The sequence below is a fragment of the Trematosphaeria pertusa genome, assembly GCF_010094035.1.
Source record: "Trematosphaeria pertusa strain CBS 122368 unplaced genomic scaffold BU26scaffold_9, whole genome shotgun sequence".
NCBI classification, from domain to species: domain Eukaryota; kingdom Fungi; phylum Ascomycota; class Dothideomycetes; order Pleosporales; family Trematosphaeriaceae; genus Trematosphaeria; species Trematosphaeria pertusa.
The window spans coordinates 450,295-461,925 of NW_022987220.1; the positions used below are offsets into that span (position 1 = coordinate 450,295).

The 11,631-nt window shown below is 50.9% G+C and overlaps 7 protein-coding genes across 7 annotated transcripts; 5 read left to right on the plus strand and 2 right to left on the minus strand.

Moving 5' to 3' along the window:
- Positions 1–514: 514 nt before the first annotated feature.
- BU26DRAFT_596977 (uncharacterized protein) lies at positions 515–1,135 on the plus strand (the record flags this gene model as incomplete). The annotated part of the gene is made up of 1 exon (XM_033834980.1): positions 515–1,135. One exon carries the CDS (start codon positions 515–517, stop codon positions 803–805), a length of 291 nt encoding a protein of 96 aa, XP_033682170.1. The 3' UTR covers positions 806–1,135.
- A 1,155-nt stretch (positions 1,136–2,290) lies between these two features.
- On the plus strand, positions 2,291–3,614 carry BU26DRAFT_343457 (uncharacterized protein). Its single transcript, XM_033822339.1, has 2 exons — positions 2,291–2,441; positions 2,500–3,614. Exon 2 carries the CDS (start codon positions 2,527–2,529, stop codon positions 3,565–3,567), a length of 1,041 nt encoding a protein of 346 aa, XP_033682171.1. The 5' UTR covers positions 2,291–2,441; positions 2,500–2,526; the 3' UTR covers positions 3,568–3,614.
- A 1,687-nt stretch (positions 3,615–5,301) lies between these two features.
- On the plus strand, positions 5,302–5,850 carry BU26DRAFT_566159 (glycoside hydrolase family 5 protein; the record flags this gene model as incomplete). Its single annotated transcript, XM_033833478.1, has 3 exons — positions 5,302–5,384; positions 5,456–5,567; positions 5,644–5,850. The coding sequence occupies 3 exons, from the start codon at positions 5,302–5,304 to the stop codon at positions 5,848–5,850; spliced, it is 402 nt and encodes a 133-aa protein (XP_033682172.1).
- Positions 5,851–6,649: 799 nt separating this feature from the next.
- BU26DRAFT_430168 (uncharacterized protein) lies at positions 6,650–6,950 on the plus strand (the record flags this gene model as incomplete). Its single annotated transcript, XM_033823860.1, has 2 exons — positions 6,650–6,704; positions 6,754–6,950. The coding sequence occupies 2 exons, from the start codon at positions 6,650–6,652 to the stop codon at positions 6,948–6,950; spliced, it is 252 nt and encodes an 83-aa protein (XP_033682173.1).
- A 225-nt stretch (positions 6,951–7,175) lies between these two features.
- Positions 7,176–7,694, minus strand: BU26DRAFT_429672 (uncharacterized protein; the record flags this gene model as incomplete). The annotated part of the gene is made up of 2 exons (XM_033823838.1): positions 7,176–7,424; positions 7,485–7,694. 2 exons carry the CDS (start codon positions 7,692–7,694, stop codon positions 7,176–7,178), a joined length of 459 nt encoding a protein of 152 aa, XP_033682174.1.
- A 141-nt stretch (positions 7,695–7,835) lies between these two features.
- BU26DRAFT_459329 (methyltransferas-like protein) lies at positions 7,836–9,706 on the plus strand. Its single transcript, XM_033825004.1, has 2 exons — positions 7,836–8,141; positions 8,213–9,706. Exons 1-2 carry the CDS (start codon positions 8,053–8,055, stop codon positions 9,420–9,422), a joined length of 1,299 nt encoding a protein of 432 aa, XP_033682175.1. The 5' UTR covers positions 7,836–8,052; the 3' UTR covers positions 9,423–9,706.
- On the minus strand, positions 9,521–11,528 carry BU26DRAFT_486678 (sugar transporter; the record flags this gene model as incomplete). The annotated part of the gene is made up of 6 exons (XM_033825923.1): positions 11,195–11,528; positions 10,830–11,139; positions 10,513–10,772; positions 10,270–10,463; positions 9,903–10,218; positions 9,521–9,849 (listed from the first exon to the last, which is right to left on the minus strand). Exons 1-6 carry the CDS (start codon positions 11,370–11,372, stop codon positions 9,521–9,523), a joined length of 1,587 nt encoding a protein of 528 aa, XP_033682176.1. The 5' UTR covers positions 11,373–11,528.
- Positions 11,529–11,631: the final 103 nt, after the last annotated feature.

Consider the following 11,631-nt stretch of genomic DNA (forward strand, 5'->3'; position numbering starts at 1 on the left):
TCTCTAACTCTACCCTAGCGCCTCTGCTTCCAAGCTGCCCGCGCCTTTCTACGCCTCGCCTACCTGCTCTCCTATCTTATCTCTAGCCCTTAATCAAATAACTCGCGTTCTAATTAGCCAACATTCTACGCAGCTTTCCTAGTTTCCGCCTTTTCGTTTCTTTTACCGCGGCGGGCTGTAATGCCGTTAATACGACTTTTGTATGGACCTAAGGATCTGCCAGCTTCAGTTAGGTTTGATTCAGACGGCTTTAGACTCTTATTTTCAGAGTATCCTCTCTCTACTTCCTTTTGTTTCCTTTCCAGTGCGCTATGCCCACAGCCTGCATCTGGGTTGCCGGTTAATATTGCTCGTGAAAAAGATACTATAGGGTTGCTCGTAGTAGCAGCGAAAACGAGGCATTGCTGCCTACGCGAAAGCCGATACCGTACTGCCTCGCGTGACGCCCGGTTTCACGTGATGCACGGTCAACACCAAATCGCCCACATCTTCAATACGACATTACTCCACGAATATGGGCGATATTGAGGCTGTGCTTAAAGCCCTGAAGTTGCTGAAGATAGACGAGAAACCTAATTACAAAAAGATTGCTGAAGAGTATGGTGTTAGTCGTACAACGCTGTCGTGGCGCTATAAGGGGGTGCAGGGTACTGTACCGACGCGGAAAATTGCTGATAACAATGCCTCCTCAACCTTACGCAAGAATCAGAGCTTATATCCTACTACAAAAGAGGGGCTTCCTTCAAAAGAAATGATACGCAATCTTGCACCAGAAATAGCTGAGAAAGAAGCAGGCAAATCCTGAGTTGATCGCTTTTTACACCGACACGATATCGACCCTAATATCTCGATGGACCTCAGGAATCGACTCCACGCCACAGGGCAGATTCGGCTTTCAATATTCCCTATGTTTCAAGCCCCTACATAAGATCACTCAGTACAATATTGAGCCCCGCCATATATAATATGGATGAGAAGGGCTTCTTGATTGGGGTGCTCAGTAAGATGGAGAGGGTATTCTCTCGACGTCGATATGCAGAGGGGGGTATAAAGCAGCTCATCTAGGACGGTTATTGTGAGTGGATCACGACGATTGCCTGCATTTGCGCCGACGGATCGTCGCTCCCGCCTGCCCTGATATAATAAGCTATATCCAGTGATATATAGGATACACGGCTACAAAATTTTGACCGTAAAGAGTATAAGGCTTTCTTCAGCTCATCACCCTCGGGATGGACGCATAATCAAATAGGGCTAGCATGACTGAAACAGGTCTTCGATCGGGAGACCAGGCCCAAAGCGAGGAGGTCCTATCGCCTCCTTATCCTGGATGGTCATGGATCTCATGTTTTAATGGAGTTTTTCAAGTATTGCGATGAGAATAGGATACTCCTCGCTATATATCCCCCATTCGACCCATACGCTCCGGCCTCTCGACGTCCGACTATTTAAGCCTCTGCCTACCGCCTACTCAGCCGAACTTGCGAGTTTTATGGATAAGGACAAGAGTATCTGCTCTATCTCTTAAGAGACTTCTTCGGTCTCTTCTACAAGGCCTGGACGGCCTCTTTCAATGGATCAACAACCCTAAAGGCCTTTGAAGCTACCGGTTTAACCACTATTCAATCCTTAGGCAGTCCTCAAAAGTTCACTATACCTGCGGATGATAGGCCCTTATCTAGTGATAGCTCAAACTCAGTATCGAGCGCTTCTAATTGGAGAAAGATTGAGCGTTTGTCAAGTTGTTGGGGATATGTATGATAGTCGGGTCCAGAAGCTCAGTCGAACTATGCACTCTCTCGCAGTTCAAAAATCCCTAACTGACCACAAAAATGAACGCCCCAAAGAAGCCCTAGTCAATGAGAAGAAGCGCCGGCAGCAAGGTAAGCTTCTACTACTCAAAGCGTCATAGAGGTCTTATTTAGCAGCATAAAGTTCTCATAAATATTATCTTCAAAGGAATGGTTGCTCAAATTGAATGAGCGAAAAACTCGATCTATATACATAATGAACGTAGAGAGTACGTAATCTGCTAACGCCTCGAAGGTCAGATGACAGTAATGGTGGCAAGAGTGGCAAGATTGCCTATTGCGGTTATGTCAACAAAGCCGTCCTCTAAGTATAACCGGGGAGCATTCTTCTAGTCGCCAATGGAAAGGACGCGCATGAGAGGCAAGAGTAGAAGGAGGCAGAGTAGGCATTCCGACTTCAAAAGGACGAGGAGGGGAAGCTCAAGGAGCAGCTCAAGAAGGCTAAATCTAATATGCTTAAGGAAAAGAAGTGAAACGTTCTGGGAAGCGCGCGCTTAGTCACCATCGGGTTAATAATAGGCCGTGCGCCAGCTGGTAAAACTCTGAACCTCGCCGTAAAGTCTAACATATCGCTCCAGATAGTTCCCAATCCACGAAAATCAGAGGTGTACTAAAACCCCTCCCCCAAGAGTATGTTTGAATTGGCTCTACTACTAGTTATTTAGATTTTGCTAAGCTAGATCATTAGTCCTACTAATCGAATTCACCCTCTAAAATGGATGACGATCTTCCTCCTTTCGCTATGGTTGAATTCCTCTTTGGAGATCGCGATGCTGCCCTAACGGTTATGAGCCGCGGAAAACGTTTCCATGTTTTCTTCACAACTGAGGATCTTCGTGGACCTCAAAGGGATGAGACGCTGGTGCAGACGTTTCTCAGCTTCCAAAAGAGCATGGATAATGATCCACACGCTATGGAGGCGCTTGAAGAGTGGATGTTGAAGCCGTGTGTTTCCTACATGGATCAACTAGCACCATCAATCCCCCGTGTGGAACCCCCCTCGCTTGCGGAGTACTTCAACCCAGAGACATTCTTCCTCAAATTGGCGAATAGAGAAGGTCGCCTCGAAGCAATACGATGTCCCGACGATCCTTTAGTAACTCATTCCCTTACGCCAAGAGTATCGATGTCTGATCCAACAGTGTCAGAAGCCATCTCCAAAGGTGTACTCCGCATTCAAGCGTTACAACTAGTGGCTGTTCTGGAGCCAGACGCACATGAAGCAGACTACGATTTAATTCCAAACACGGTTCGGGCAATTAGGAGAGACACTCAGTTCCACTTTAAAGGTGCATTCGAACAGGAGTCATTTAGGAGGGAACTTGACACACTACTCCGTTTCAGGAGTGATTCCTCTTTTGACGACTTACATGTCTCAAGGCTTGGCGGGCTTGTGACGTGGGATGATGGGCTTTCTATCATGGGTCTTCTCGTTGAATATATTCACGGCAGCGAAACTTTAGGATACGCCGCAGAGGATGCTTCAAAGGCTGAACGAGGAAAATGGGCGCAACAGATACGAGCCACAGTCAAGAGGCTACACGATGCAAACATTACCTGGGGAGATGTGAAGCCGGGTAATATTTTAATTGACGCGGATGGCGACGCTTGGGTGATAGATTTTGGTGGGGGTTGCGCTGAAGGTTGGGTCGACCAAGAGCTAGAGGGCACGAAGGAAGGAGATCTGCAAGGGTTGTCAAGTATTGAGAATTTTCTTGGGATAAAAGCTATTGGACATGAAGCAACAGAAACCTGAATGCCCATGGTCAGTGTTCGGAGTACGGCGCCCATCTAGGAGGTTGGCATGGTCAAAATGACACCGTTCAGGGCTTTAATTTCTCCGCAAAGGAATAAACTTTCTAATTTCCAAAGGGGCTCAGTTACAATAATGCACGAAAAGTACTTGACAGCGGGCTATCCACAGTGGATCGAGTCGAACGCTATCTAAAGATGACTAGGCGGTAAGCGGCTTAGGATTTGGACCGCGAAGTGGGTTCCTGATGGGTATGCTATGTAGTTGGGAGACGGCTGCTAGAGGGCATTCAATCAGCTTACGAGACGCTGGTTACAATAAGAAGAGCACAGTTGGAACTTGCAGAATAGTGCCTAAGAGGTAGCAATGTAGTTTCGTTTCTTTGCCTAGGGAGTGATTGGAAATGACATTCAACTGAAACTTGGGTCCTCATGAACACACTAGACATTCCCGTTCGGTTCGAATCATCGTACTATACGCTCTGCGCAGAATTCACATTACTTTAATCTACCGGCGGTCGCAGCTCCGATAGAACGACCGCTTAACAGCACACGTGCCTGGGGAAGTGCTCAAAGAAGTGGCAAGGTATCGTAAGAGGAATGCTCAGTGCGGGCGGGCCATCCCCTCTACTGTTACGGTGACATCCGAAAGCCTCATGTCGCATCAAGACAGGTCTAACTCACGCCTTGTGACCTAACAGCATGGCTGTGGACAGAATCATGCAGCTTTAGTAAACGCCAACCCTTCTAACCTCATCAGATCGAAGTTTCTAGAACCGCACTTTCGGCCATTCCTTCGTACTGATTCTCTCCACTTGTAGCGTATACTACGGGACCTGGAGCGTCTATGCATGAATAGCACCCGATGTGGAGGAAGCGCTCGTGGTCGGGTGAACTTCAGTACGATCCAAGCACGAGAAGACTGAATGTCTGTTCAATCAGTTTAAGGCTTACTAGCATTCAATTATTAAGGCCATAATAATACACGTGTACAGGCTTCATGCCACTGAATCTGGGGTACGAACCTGGGGTAAAACCCCTCGGGGTAGATGTGTCCGGGGCGCATGAACTCACGGAAGGAGGAAATTTGCCAAAAGTACAATTACAAGAACTTGGCCCTTAATCGACATGAGTTACCTGCCAATTTGATCTGGGCGCACCGGCTCCACGTGGTTATCCCGCAATGTCAGAATGTGCCGCGGTGTACGCTATCCCAAGCTTTGAAGGAAGGAAATATGGCATTTTGCCTGCAAATTGAAGTATTTGAGGATGCAATTCAGCACTGTAGATCCCAAATAGTCAATATAGATAGATTCATCTCTGAACATCATGTGTACAATGCTCATTCTCTATGCATTCCTTCTCGGTCTTTCCTCCACTGCCTTGGCCTCGACGGGGCGCTGCCAGACCACCTACGTCAACTGGAAAGCCACCAAAGCCGGTGGGGTCAACCTCAGCGGTTGGCTTAGCATAGTGGAGCCAGAACTGCAGCGACGCGCTCGATAAACGGACCTGCTGTGCTAGGCTTGGCACGCAGTGCGGCCCTGTTCTCGAACGACGGTACGCTACTTACATCCGGCCAGCTGACGTTGACAAGCTGGCCTCCGCCGGAATGAATCTTCTCCGCATCCCAATAGCGTACGCAGCTTGGGTCAATGTTCTTGGGAGCTTGTTCTACGCTGGGAACCAGGCATAGTTTTTCAGGAACATTGCTACCTATGCTATCAATAGGCACAACATGCACATCATTCTTGACATCCACTTCCTGCCCGGCGGCGTCAACGACATGGGATTTGGCGAAGGCGAAGGCCGCTTCGGCTGGTTCACCAACCAGACCAACCTCTCGACTACTCGCTCAAAACCGTCGACGCTGCTCTGACATTCATCCGGAGTTCGGGGAGTCCGCGCTCGTACACTCTCGACCCGATGAACAAGCCAGTCGACAACCGCGACTTATCCACTTTCGGGACGCCGGCTACGTTGTCGGATAACGGCGTGGTTTGGGTCCGAGGTTCATCAAAGCCGCCATCGCAAAGAGACAAGCCGTGAATCTAAGAACCCCACTCATGTTCCAAGGCAGTTCCAAGGCGAAGCCTTCTGGTCCCCTGCATTTCCGCGCAGTACAAACCTCGTCTTCGACGTGCACAACTACTATTTCGCCGGGCGCCCCACCGACTTCGACAACGTCACCGCGGACATCTGCGCTAACGACAAAGCTTCCGCCGGCGACGGCAAGTTCCCCGTTTTCATTGGCGAGTGGTCCAACGAGATGACTGCGGATAACTAGTTTGCGAACCGCGCGAAGAACCTGAATACCGGGCTTTATGCTTTTGGTAAATTTACGCAGGGGAGTGCGTATTGGACTGTTAGATTCTCTAAGAATGTCCCTGTTGCGGCTGAGGCTGTTCAGGGCGATTATTGGGATTATGAGGTTTTTGTTGATATGAGTGTCATCGACCCTAGCCAAGGTCAGCGGGCTGCTCTTAGTTGGAGGACTTATGCAGCCTTACATATTTTGAATGGATGGGAGCGATGACGGAGTGGACTAAGTTAGCCAGAAGAGACGAAATTGATTATTCCGTGCTCTACGAATGGCCCGCTGTTGTGAGATCTCGGTGCCACTTCGAATGATGGCCCGCTGCATGTGACGCTGCATGTTAATCCCCGCACTCCAGCACAGGAACGGTCGAGGTCCCGCCTGGGCCACGATTCAAGACACGGAGCTCGGAACCATGACCTCTGTACTCGACGAAAAGGGTCTAGGAGCGTCTTACGAGGCGCTAGAATGGTACCAGTACGTGGATGATCCGGAGGACGAGGAAAGAGCGTTCGCTCGAGCATCTTCTCGACCTGCGAGATCATTGACGTAGGAAACAATGTGGAAGCTTTGTAGTCCGGGCCTTGCTGACGTTGTTCGAGACAAAAGTGTAGGCAGGACGACGTCGTGAGGGCTAGGACGATGTATAAAGAGCATCGCGTTTCCAACCAGAAAGTTCTCCTCAATTCTAACATCTCAACGCTTCTGATTTCCAATCTACACATCTCCAAATCCAATACCACCTCATTGCATTTCTAACTGCTCCAAAATGTCCAACGCAGGCAATGTCATCGGTGGCCACAAAGCCAACCTGAATAACCCCAGTACGTTCCTCTCGACGTTTTTTCCAGCATTTGCACTGACAAAGAACAGACACCTCTGAGGAGGCCAAGCAGCACTCCCGCGAGATTCTTGAGAACGAGTTTGATGGCGGCAACACTCAACAGCACTCCCAGGAGGGCAAGAATCCCAACAACGTCGCGGGCGGCCTGAAGGCTACCATCAACAACCCTCAGGTCTCGAACGAGGCGAAGGAGAGCGCGAAGGAACGCTTGAATCAGATGAAGTAGACATCTCGAGACCGTGGAGGCATCAGCTGGATAGATTCCAAATGACAACCAATTCCTTGATGTCCGATATTCTCTGTTGGCGTTCGAACCGTGACTGTTGTCGTGAATGTCATCCATATACGCATGCGGCCCACCACGTCATGGGTTGATCCTGGTACGCGCTGTGAGATCGCGGGCTCTTGATATAAGCGATTCGGTTCGAATGCCTTAAGTTGTACCAAATCGTTATGTACCACCTTCCTTGTCCCTCTCTTTATCCAATAGCCCCACAGTGACCTCTACAACCCGCCTGAATCCTTCCATTTCTTCCTCGACTGTGCCGCCCATGCCCGCACTCGCAAAGCTTATTGAATTGCCCACATACACTGGCTTCGCCAATTTCCGCGCTAGGACCTTCGCTAATCTCGTCGTGAAGTCTAACGTTCCGCTGTGCGTGAAGAGGGGGGTGCTGAGTGTCTCGGCTGGGGATATTCTCTACAGATTCCGACGATTAGCATGAGCGCGACTAGCCTAGAGGGGTTAGGAGAGGCTTACGTTCGGCATCGCATATACGAAGCTTCCTAGAGGTGCCGAGGACGACGATTCAGGGGCAGAGGTGGTGAGGAAGAGCATAACGGAGGAGCCGGTATTGCGTAGTTGGAGGTGGATATTTGTTTGCTGCGCTCGCGGTAGGGGGAATGCGACTTCGATCGGTTTAGCGGAGGCACCTCCATTGGGTATACCGTTTGTCACCGCAGAAGCCATCGCGGCTTGTGGGTGATGAAGGCGTGGAGGTGTGAGTCGAAGTCGCGAATTCCTTCCTTCGGCTATAGCTCGGATCTAAGACTCTTGGCAATCATAAGCAAACCACCAACAACCGTCAGCTCCAGCTTACACAGCGGCCTACACCTCGATTCACTTCTTTTCTCCGCATTAACAGGGCGAACAACAATTCCGCTAACTCCTTTTACTCTATGAATTAAGAGTTTTAGAAAGCGCTCGCCGCACCGGCTTTTCCACAACCTTGGAAGCGGCAGGATTGTTCTTCAAGAGAAAAAAAATCCTTAGAGGGAAGGGAAGAGCTAGGCTATTGAGCGCATCGTCAGGGAGTGCAGAGTCCGAAATGGCAGACAAGGAGTGGGAGGGCGACTTCGATCCAATGGCGGACCCGGAGGAGCAGAAACATATCCTATCAGTACTAGACTCCTTCCGGTAAGTCGTCCAGTGCTCAATTAGAGTCCCTCACGACCACGCGTGGACGAGCAGTATTAAATGCGCTGTAGGTCCTACCGCCGCCTAGCGCACTTTAACGGCACGCATGTTCGACGCCAAGCCTTCTACTCTCTCCCCTCCGAGCATTGGACCCTCCTTTCCAAACCGCCCTTCTCCATCCTCGACTCCCTCTCCAAACTTGACGACCTCATCGACTCCAATGCCGAGCTCGCAGAAGCCATATTCCGGGAGGGCTTTCAAGCCTTCATCGCTCCAGGACTGGACAGTGAGTGGGTAGCGAGCATCGTGCCTCCGAAGTATGCACACAACGAGTACCAGATCTATTCGATTATTATGGATCATCTGAACGCTCAAGCTACGCAGACGGATCTGGAGAAGGCGAGGAGCTGCGTGCATCAGTTCTACAGGGAGTGGAGCGCGGAAGGGGCTGTGGAAAGGGAGAAGTGCTTCAATCCTATCCTCAACACACTGATGCAAGAATTCGCTGCGCGATTGCGGACCTCTCCTGAGATAGACAAGTCCGACGTCAAAGTCCTCGTCCCGGGCGCAGGCCTAGGACGTCTCGTCTTCGACATCTGCCGCTCGGGCTTCTCCGTGGAAGGGAACGAAATCTCTTATCATGAACTCATGGCTTCCGCTCTCATCCTCAACCACACGCAGAAAGTTGGAGAGTTCAAGATCGCTCCCTTCGCGCTCAACTGCTCCAACCACCTCAGTCGCGCCGACCAGTTCAAGACGTATGACATCCCGGACATTCATCCTGGGAGCGAACTGATGCGCGAAGTGGACGGGGAGAAGGTCCTGGCGCATGAGCGAATGAGCATGTCAACAGGAGACTTTTGTGTGCTGTACAGCCAGCCCGATTCGAGAGAGTCGTTCGATGTGGTGACCACAGTGTTCTTCATTGACACGGCGCCGAACATCATTCGATATATCGAAGCTGTGAGAAATTGCCTCAAATCGAATGGTATCTGGATAAATCTCGGACCGCTGTTGTGGCACCACGCATCACGTCTTCAGTGCTCCGGAGAGGAGAGCGAAGAGAAGAATAGCAGCCCGCATAAGCACGCTGATACTGGCATTGCAGACCCCGGATCCGTCGAGCTGACGGACGAGGAAGTCGTAGCGCTGGTGCAGCATTTCGGTTTCGTCATGGAGAGGCACGAGCCGGGCACGGTTGATACGGGATATATTTCGAACCCGAGGAGCATGCTACAAAACACGTATCGCGCATCTTTCTGGGTTGCGCGGAAGAAATAAAGCCACCAACACAATCCCTCGTTTGTGCTCTCTACTTGTTGTACCTTGTTGCATAGCCACCGTATCTTCTAACTCCTTCCTTTCACGCCACAGAGCCCTTACTGAAAGCGCTTAGCCTCCTCCTTGAACTTCCGCGCGGGCACACCCTCCAGGAACAGATGATCTAGCGTCTCTTGAGTTAGCCCTTTGGTCTCTGGAAGCCTGAAGTACGTCCAAGCGACTAAGATCGCGGTGAATACAGCAGCTGGAAAAGCCGCCTTCCCCTTCAGATTGCCCTCTTTCGGATTTAGCATATATGGGGAGATGACTGTGTTCACGACCGCGAGGAAATAGTACATGTTGCGGCCTAGAGCAATCGTCTTGCCGCGCAGATTCGCCGCTCCTACTTCGGCAGCAATGGCGTACGGGATGGGGCCGATTGTAATTCCTGGGTAGCAAGTTAAAGAGCGAATGCAAAAGCGCGTGCTCGAGGTAACCTACCGTAGACGAAGAACCAGATTAGGAGGATCGCGGCTTGTGTCCATTTGATTGCCGGCCCTGAGGCTTGTGGAGAGAACTCGAGGAAGGCGACGATCCACATAACCGGAAGCATGATAATAAGACCCGAGAGATAGATGGTCCGCCGACCCATGCGCGATTGCAAAAGCCAGCTCAAGCAGGTTCCCACAAATGCCATGCCGAAGGTCCCAAGCGTCATCTTGAACGAGTCACTCGAAGGAAGACCGGCGAGCGAGAAGAAGTACGTCGTGTATGACTGAATAACAAAGCCTGGAAGGATTTGGCATCCCCAAGAGATCTACGCATAGGTGAGTAGAGTATCCCAGGCTTCAGCGATTGTAAGACTGACCATGGCTATTTCGGTGCGGCGCCGGTTAGTCCCCTTGAAGCACTGCCAGTACGATTCGCCAATGTCCATCTTCCTCTCCAACTCGATTGTATGCATAATCATAGCAAGCGCGTTATCATTGTTGACGGCCCCCGGTGGAGCCAATACAAGCCGATCGAGTGTTTTTCTTGCGTCTTCGTTGCGGCCCTTACGGACTGGAAATCGTCAGCCACACGTTTCGTTCCGCACAACACAAACACATACCTAGCCACCAAGGCGATTCCGGAGCGAAGTACGTCGCGAAAAATAATGGGACAGGCCATATCCACTGACACGCAAACGGGATCCGGTATGACCATTGAGACTGTATATCTAGCGTGCCGGTAAGGACACCAGTGGCCAGGATTCTGCCAATTACCCAACAGAGGTTGACATACGTCGTCAGGTAGCCTCTCAAAGCCATTGGGACGATTTCAGCAGCATAAGCAGGCGTTGCGGCGGCGAAGATGCCCCAGGGAATTGAACTACATCAACCGCTGTTAGTTGACCGTTATGGTTCAAGCAGGCGCATCCATCCGTACCATAACAGAGAGCCGACAAGCAGCGACTCAACGTTCTTCGCCGTGAAGGAAATTGAGATCAAGCCGGTTAAGACGACAAACGAGATCATCATAACTCGACGAGGCCCAAAACGGTTCGCCAGGCTCCCGTTGGCGAACACACCGATGATCAGGCCGAGCAAGCCCACCAAACTCAGCCCCAGTTGCCAGGCTGCTGGGATGGAGTATTTGCCGTTTGGAAGGCGTTCGCCGTATCGCTCCTGAAACTGCGGGAACGCGAAGAAGGAGCTCATTAGCTGGATGTCGTAGGATTCCATGATAGTTGCCATGGCTGTATGCGGGATCAGTCCTGAGCCAGGCGATGGGTGACTGTTGGGAGTACTTACAGATAGTCAAGGACCACGCCACGGCTTTGCGGTAGTACAAGAAGGCCTTGCCCAACGGTAACTCGGTCTCTGCCTTGTTGCCCAATGCCGCAGCTGTGGCGTCCGCGACGGGTGTTTTGGTGGTCTCGACGTCTTCAACCATGGTGTCGATTGCCTTCTCTTCTTTGAGCTGCGACATTTTGGCCGATCCTCAGAGAGTATCAAAAGACTGATCTGCAGAAGAAGGACTCTCTAGGGACGAGCTGGACATCTAGGCGTTGGTCACTATATATATCGTGCCGCCTCTGGCGGATACTTGTTTCCAGACAGAAGGCCCGACCATGTCGAATCCATGCGAAGGGTTTCCAGATCGCGTGGGGTTCCGTCTGGGGAAATCTGCTAGGCGTCATGCAGGGAGCCTCCGAGGAATAGCCGTTTCAACCCTAGAATCTTGCGTA

What these genes read in the sequence shown, in the direction of transcription:
- BU26DRAFT_459329 (XM_033825004.1), top strand. Translation starts at nt 8,053, where the DNA reads ATGGCAGACAAGGAGTGGGAGGGCGACTTCGATCCAATGGCGGACCCG. An exon ending in TCAGTACTAGACTCCTTCCG is followed by an intron (nt 8,142 to 8,212) that starts GTAAGTCGTCCA and finishes AATGCGCTGTAG; the next exon opens with GTCCTACCGCCGCCTAGCGC.
- BU26DRAFT_343457 (XM_033822339.1), top strand. Translation starts at nt 2,527, where the DNA reads ATGGATGACGATCTTCCTCCTTTCGCTATGGTTGAATTCCTCTTTGGA.